Source organism: Ctenocephalides felis, unplaced genomic scaffold (genome assembly GCF_003426905.1).
Source record: "Ctenocephalides felis isolate EL2017-DRISC unplaced genomic scaffold, ASM342690v1 CF-g0.4_SCAFFOLD_01492, whole genome shotgun sequence".
NCBI classification, from domain to species: domain Eukaryota; kingdom Metazoa; phylum Arthropoda; class Insecta; order Siphonaptera; family Pulicidae; genus Ctenocephalides; species Ctenocephalides felis.
Genome location: NW_020537646.1, coordinates 22,466,724 through 22,474,581, shown reverse-complemented (window position 1 = coordinate 22,474,581; position 7,858 = coordinate 22,466,724). Strand labels below are relative to the sequence as shown.

The window sequence follows — 7,858 nt, the reverse complement described above, 5'->3', positions numbered from 1 at the left end:
TTTAAGGGTTAGTTGACATTGATAGTTGATTTCGTTAAGGGTATACTTATAAAAAGTAAGGATTTTAAATGTTTTTTATGCATAGACCAAGAATCAAGTATCTTTGTATAATATAATGTATTTTTTCCCATACATTGTAATGTATGTAAATGTGGTCAATATAGATTTCAATAACTTCAAGGATATTTCACCAAAAACTTGAAATGAAAACATGAAAAATTATTTATAGTACTAACTAGAAGCTTCTATAGAGTAAAAAGTATTTTAATATATATTAATACTACAAAATATTTTAATTTAGATTGATTACAATAAAAACTATTATATATATATTGTTTTATTTTTACTTTGAAACATATATGATATGGCACCCAATTCTGCGAATTAAAAGAGTAAAAAATATAAACTGTGAGTCACAGTTTTGCAGTCTATGACATATTTTCATACAGGTTTTTTGTTATAATAGATTGAATAATCATTATATTGTTAAAATATTTAGAATTTTATATTTTGAGTTTTTGTTTTGAGTTTGTAGTTTTTATTCGGTATTTAGTGCTAATTAAATTTATCAATGAAAAAAATGCTATTGATGTACTGAATTATGACACATATCAAGTGTCAAAACATATGAAGAAGAAAAATATGTTCACAAGAATTGGCTAATTATATATATATATATATATATATATATATATATATATATATATATAATGTGTGTGTGTATGTGTGTATTAGCCATGTACAGCGTTATCCTATCTGTAATTTTCCGCGTAGTAATGTGATCTATATGTTTTCGAGAAAGATGAGTCTTTTAGAAACATAAACAACGCATACTGCTTTTCCTATAGAAGTTCCACGTATTGCTTGAATAAATAGAATATTTATAGACTATTGTATAATTTATTGTGCGCAATTTGTTTATTTTTATCTTCAATTTCATTAAAACTTTCAAATTCAATTCCTGTTCACGCCAAATTAGACGTGACAACGCTGCACTCATATTTTTCTAAGAAATATTACATTTGCAACGACGCATAGGCAATTTGCATCTCAAGATTTAACGAAGGGTCCTTGCTAGGTACCTGAAGGCGGCACTAACAATATAGTCTTAACCCGGTCGCCAAGCTATCCACACATTCAAATATTCCAATATTATATCAATACTAAAACTTTATCACAAACAGTGTAAATTATATTCTATAAATAAATAAGTGTAAATCTATTTGTTATTAATCAATATTTACATTTTAAACGGTCGATAGAGCCACTAATTCTATCTGGTCCTTCAGCTTACAATCAACAAAAAACATTGGTCCAAAACGAACCGGATGCGTCACCAGTGCGAAGAAAATAATTAAAATCTTAAATCTAAATCAAAAATTAAATAAAGTGAAAGTTCTAAACAAGACAGGAAGTTCTAACTTTGGCGCTACACCTACGAGCGAGCACAGCAAGCAGCGAGTATATCAGGTTAGTCAAGCATTCCTTCCTATCAATCTTTCCTTATTTTAATATTTAGAGTTTTAATTCAATCTGTGTCAAAATGGAATCATTAAATAAACTCAAAATGAAACAGCGAGTTACTAAAACACGTTTAACAAAATACGAAAAAGTGTGCAGGCAAATGTCGGAACTACCTGCTTGCGACTTAAATATTGCAGACATAAAACGCCTTATCGATGATGTGAAGCCTTTGTTTGAAATCTTTGAAAATACCGTAATTAGTATAACAGCATTACTAGAAGACGAAAGTCAAATTAATAATTTAATAGAAATAGAGTTAGATGAATTTTTTGAAAAACATAATAATTGTTTATCAACTTTACTTAAACTTAGTCAGGCAGCATCAAGTAAGTCGGATACTAGTTCGAATAGTAATTCCAATGACACCACTATAACAAATAACTCGAACAACATAAAACTACCTCAAATCAATTTACCTCAGTTTGACGGCTCTTACTTAAATTGGCTACAATTTTATGATTCGTTTTCTTCTTTAATTCATAATGATTGTAACATCGGTAATTCTCAAAAATTTTATTATTTAAAATCATGCGTTAAAGGAGAGGCGGCAAGCCTTATAGAGTCTCTACCGGCAACTGCCGATAATTATATAATTGCGTGGGATTTACTAAAAACGCGTTTCGAAAATAAGAAAATAATCGTAAACAATCATATTAAAAAATTATTTGATCACCCGCCAATGCATAACGAATCAGGTAAAGACCTTCGTAATCTAATAGATGCGTTTAATAAACATTTAAGATGCTTAAAAATGTTACAACAACCCGTCGATCAATGGGACGCGTTATTAAATTATCTTGTAATTTCTAAAATTGATAAGAAAACTCATCAAGAGTGGGAGATGTTAATGAATAAAGGCTCTGAACTAGTTACATTTTCCGAACTTAGCAATTTTTTAAATCAACGCTGCACAATATTAGAAGCAATTAATCCGACTGAAACAAGAATCGGAAACTCTAGTAAATTTAAAGATATAAAACCTAATTACGCAAAACATACAAAGTCTTACGCTTCATCCACTAATCACAAAAATATTTGCTTAATTTGCAAAGAGCCATTTCATTCACCGTTCAAATGCCAAGGTTTTCGGACACTATCTCCAGAAGATAGAGTAAGCAAAGTAAATCAATTAAAACTATGCACGAATTGCTTACGTTACAATCACAACAGCGATCAATGTACTTCATTAAATCGGTGTACCATTTGTAATTCAAATCATCATAGTCTTCTGCATATAGACTCAAGCCAATTGCCAGCTGTTAATAATGCACCACAAAATGTTTCGTGCCATACCGAAAATGATTCAAGTCAAATCATCTTATCTACCGCAGTAATTAATGTATTAGATAGCAATAATAGATATAGAGCATGTAGAGTATTATTAGATTCGGGATCACAATCCAATTTCATCACGGAGAAGTTTGCTAATGAACTCGGTTTACATAAACAATCAGTAAATATGTCAGTCCGGGGAATAAATCAAAATTCAACGGAAATTAAGTCAAAAACAACAATTACTTTAAAATCGTGCATTAATAACTTTTCATTAGATCTATCCTGCTTTATCTTAAAAATATAACAAATAATTTGCCGACGGTGTCATTCAATAAAAATATTTTAAATATCCCAAATTATATAAAATTAGCGGATCCCACATTTAATAAAAGCAATAAAATCGATATTTTAATAGGTTCGGAAATATTTTGGAATATATTTTGTAAAGGATATATTCATCTAGGAAAAAATAGACCTATTTTGCAAAATACACAGTTCGGGTGGGTTATTGCTGGCAGCGTACCTCTCAACAATTCCAGTTCTTTTACGATATGTCATCATACGGCTAATTTAGAAAATCAAGTTCAAAAATTCTGGGAACTGGAAGCGTGTAGCGATATACAACATTTTACCGAATCAGAAAAACAATGCGAACAGCATTTTGTTGCCAATACAACGCGGGCAAACGACGGGAGATTTATAGTTAAAATTCCGTTTACAGACAATATAAAAAAAATAGGGAATAGTAAGCAAATCGCGTTTAAACGTTTTATTTCACTTGAAAACCGTTTACGAACAAACAAAAATCTATTTAACGAATACAAAAATTTCATGAATACTTATATAACACTAGGGCACATGAGCGAAGTCAACGAATCTTCCGAACCCGCGACGTGTTTCTATTTGCCTCACCACGGGGTGATAAAACCAGACAGTTTAACAACGAAATTGCGTGTAGTGTTCGATGCATCTTGCAAAACCGATGCAGGCCTGTCGTTGAATGAACTACAACTTGTTGGACCCACAATTCAAAACAATATTTTTTCTATCATACTAAGATTCAGAAGACATGCGTTTGTACTTACAGCTGATATAGAAAAAATGTACAGACAAGTTTTGGTTCACGAAAACGACAGAAAAATGCAAAGAATATTCTGGAGGGACAATCCTAGCAGCAAATTAAAAATTTATCAATTAAATACAGTAACATACGGGACAGCTTCTGCGCCGTTTTTAGCCATACGCTGTTTGGAGCAGTTAGCCAGAGAAAACATAACTAACTATACAAAGGAATGCGAAATTCTCAGAAATGATTTCTACGTTGATGATTTATTAACTGGAACTGATAACATATCCGAATTATTCACTATTAAAAATAACCTTTGTAATATTTTACAACAAGCTAAATTCAATCTATATAAATTTAATTCTAATTATTCAAAACTTTTAAATGCAGATAATCCAACTTTAAACATCGGTGAACAAACTATTAAAACTTTAGGTATATCTTGGAATTCGGTAACAGACAGTTTTGAATTTGACTACAAAAATATAAAAATAAATCAAATAGTTAGTAAAAGATCAATTTTATCGGCAACAGCGCAAATGTATGATCCTATGGGCTTTTTATCTCCAATTATCGTCATACCAAAACTAATAATTCAAAGCCTATGGCGATTAAACTTATCATGGGACGAGCCCATTCCTTCGGAACTAGAAAATAAATGGAAACAGTTTTGTTTCGAAATAAAATCTATTAAAAACTTGAAAATTGAAAGACATATATTTTGTAATAATCGTATAAACACAGAATTACATGGCTTTGCTGACGCATCAGAGCAAGCTTACGGCGCGTGTATATATGTACGGTCTATTAACAAATATTCTGAAATCAAAATCAAACTAATAGCGGCAAGATCTCGAGTAGCACCATTAAAAAATATTACGCTCCCCCGTCTCGAGCTTTGTGCGGCACAACTGCTAGCAAATCTTGCGCAAATAACTAAACGTGCATTAAATATCGCGTTTGATAAAGAATTCTATTGGAGCGATTCCACAATCACTCTTTCGTGGATAAGATCTCCATCTTATAAATGGAAAACCTTCGTTGCCAATAGAGTTTCTGATATTCAAACAAAAACCGACGCAAATAACTGGTTACATGTCCGATCGGAAGACAATCCAGCGGACCTCATATCACGCGGGTGCTATACACATGATTTATTGAATTCATCCTTGTGGTGGGCAGGCCCATCTTGGCTACAAAATCCAACTGAAACACAGCGACGTGCAACTGACAATATTTCAATTCCTGAAACTGATGTCGAAAGTCGAATCACAAGTTTGACTTGTACAAAAATTAACAATAACGAACATTTTTTCTTATACTCTTCCCTTATTAAACTCGTGCGCGTAACTGCTTTTTGTTATCGATTTTTACAAAATTTAAAACTAAAGAAGAAAGAAAAGGAACTACTGTATGGCCCACTCACGGTCGATGAATTCAATAATTCACTAAACAAGTTAATAAAAATATCACAATATGAAATATTCAAACAAGACATAGATATAGTCGCGCGTGGGGAAGCATTACACAAATCGTCGAAATTAAAATCATTAACACCGTTTTTAGACAAAAATGGAATATTGCGCGTCGGCGGTAGGATAAAGAATTCAAATTTACCGTATGATAAATGCCATCCGATAATACTACCAAAAAATCATCAATTGACTATTCTAATAACTAGGCATGAGCATTTAAAACTGTATCATTGCGGATCACAGATGTTATTAAATGCGTTGCGTAATACTTATTGGCCTATCGGAGGCAGAAACCTGACAAGATCGATCGTGAAAAAATGCGTTACATGTTTTAAGGTAAAACCTACATTTATTAATCCAATAATGGGCAATTTGCCTAAATATCGCGTTACACCGCAGTCACCTTTCTTTATATGCGGAGTAGATTACGGAGGTCCTATCTTATTAAGAGATCGTCAAACAAGAGGATACAAAAAATTTAAGGCTTACATATGTTTGTTCGTGTGCCTTGTTACAAAAGCAATACATATCGAATTAGTATCTGATTTAACTACGAATAGTTTTTTAGCCACTTTTAAACGATTTATGGCGCGACGCGGAAAACCTCGCGAAATCTATTCCGATAATGGAACAAATTTTATAGGCGCAGCATCAGGATTAAAGGAGCTTTATAAATTTTTACAACAAAATCAAATCAAAATAAGATTGTTAATGATATGACCAACGAAGGCGTGTCATGGAAGCACATTCCACCAAACTCTCCTCATTTTGGAGGAATTTGGGAGGCGGGCATAAAGTCGTGCAAGGCTCATTTAAAGCGAGTATTGGGTAATGCTATTTTAACTTTTGAAGATTTTTATACGGTTTTGACACAGATCGAAGCAATATTAAACTCGAGACCAATCTCTCCCTTAAGCTCCGATCCCAATGACTATGATCCCTTAACTCCTAGTCACTTTCTTATTGGAAAATCCTTAACATCTACTCCCGATCCATCAGTGCTTGAAACCCTTGATAACAGGCTTTCTCGGTATCAACGACTACAGAAACTTGTGCAACATTTTTGGAAGCGTTGGCACAAAGAATACGTATCGGAGCTGCAGGCAAGAACAAAATGGCAAGTTCAACCATCGCAACCAGCTGAGGTAGGCGATATGGTAGTGGTCAGAGAAGACAATTTACCTCCACTACACTGGCGATTGGGGCGTATTCTTGACACACATCCAGGAGATGATGGACTTGTGCGTGTTGTGACAATCAAGACACAAAATGGTGTACTCAAACGTGCAATTAATCGAGTTTGTGTGTTACCAAAACAATAGACAATATAAATCAAACCAATAGACTGTTATTAACTCAAAGTGTTGAACTATAATTCTAATTTTGAAATCATATACCCTATATTATTTCAAGGGGGGGAGAATGTTCACGCCAAATTAGACGTGACAACGCTGCACTCATATTTTTCTAAGAAATATTACATTTGCAACGACGCATAGGCAATTTGCATCTCAAGATTTAACGAAGGGTCCTTGCTAGGTACCTGAAGGCGGCACTAACAATATAGTCTTAACCCGGTCGCCAAGCTATCCACACATTCAAATATTCCAATATTATATCAATACTAAAACTTTATCACAAACAGTGTAAATTATATTCTATAAATAAATAAGTGTAAATCTATTTGTTATTAATCAATATTTACATTTTAAACGGTCGATAGAGCCACTAATTCTATCTGGTCCTTCAGCTTACAATCAACAAAAAACAATTCCCAATAACAAAATACAATTCAAAACAAATTCGTTTCCAAAACTCAAATTTTCAGCGATAAAAGCCACATTATAGCTCCAAGAAATATTTTCTTCGCGAAGTTATATGAAAGCAAGCAGACTTTGGCAATTTCAGAAGAATAATATGGAGAGGCCATTGTTTGTCGCAGAACTTTAACGATTTCAAATACATAATATGTTGTGTTTTCTCGTGAAAATTTCAACTCTGTAGAACCAGGACATTCGTGCAAAGTACAGTACTGCAGTTTAATGCGCTCTTCTTGTACTAAACAAACCGACAGACTCCCCATCGGACCCCGATGCGTAAAATACGATCCCATGGTGAATCTAAAATCACTCCTGGGGGAATAAATTACTATGCGCTAAATTCTGATACTAATGTCACAAAAGCGTGCCGAGCTTGCTCATTACTGCACATACGAAAACATTTGGAAAAAACGCCCAAATTCAGCCACATAGAAGGGTCGGTGGGTCATTTTTCTTTAGAAGGGTCTAAAATACACTCATGAAATAATAGCAAAATTTTCATAAAATATCTTTCACTAAACATTTTATACCATCAACAAATTTAAAACCATGTTAATGACCACCATCAACTACTTGACCAAGTTGACCTTCTGAAGATTTTGCTTCCAATGTTTATGAAGATTTTAGTTTATGAATAAAATTAAGTTTACGTGCTTAGTTATAAATATAGCAAACAATGTGTTTATAAATTCTAATTG

General features: G+C 32.9%; 2 protein-coding genes across 2 annotated transcripts; both read left to right on the top strand.

Moving 5' to 3' along the window:
• The first annotated feature begins 3,657 nt into the window (after positions 1–3,657).
• LOC113371048 lies at positions 3,658–6,060 on the top strand. Its single transcript, XM_026611696.1, has 3 exons — positions 3,658–4,183; positions 4,256–4,372; positions 4,709–6,060. The coding sequence occupies exons 1-3, from the start codon at positions 3,658–3,660 to the stop codon at positions 6,058–6,060; spliced, it is 1,995 nt and encodes a 664-aa protein (XP_026467481.1).
• On the top strand, positions 6,057–6,662 carry LOC113371047. The gene has a single exon (XM_026611695.1). The coding sequence runs from the start codon at positions 6,057–6,059 to the stop codon at positions 6,660–6,662; it is 606 nt and encodes a 201-aa protein (XP_026467480.1).
• Positions 6,663–7,858: the final 1,196 nt, after the last annotated feature.

Excerpts from the sequence above, each read along its gene's own strand:
- LOC113371048 (XM_026611696.1), top strand. The coding sequence starts at position 3,658 with ATGAGCGAAGTCAACGAATCTTCCGAACCCGCGACGTGTTTCTATTTG. Across the intron at positions 4,184-4,255 it reads CACTATTAAAAATAACCTTT|ATAATCCAACTTTAAACATC; the intron begins GTAATATTTTAC and ends TTTTAAATGCAG. Across the intron at positions 4,373-4,708 it reads AAAAATAAATCAAATAGTTA|CGGCAAGATCTCGAGTAGCA; the intron begins GTAAAAGATCAA and ends TCAAACTAATAG.
- LOC113371047 (XM_026611695.1), top strand. The coding sequence starts at position 6,057 with ATGACCAACGAAGGCGTGTCATGGAAGCACATTCCACCAAACTCTCCT.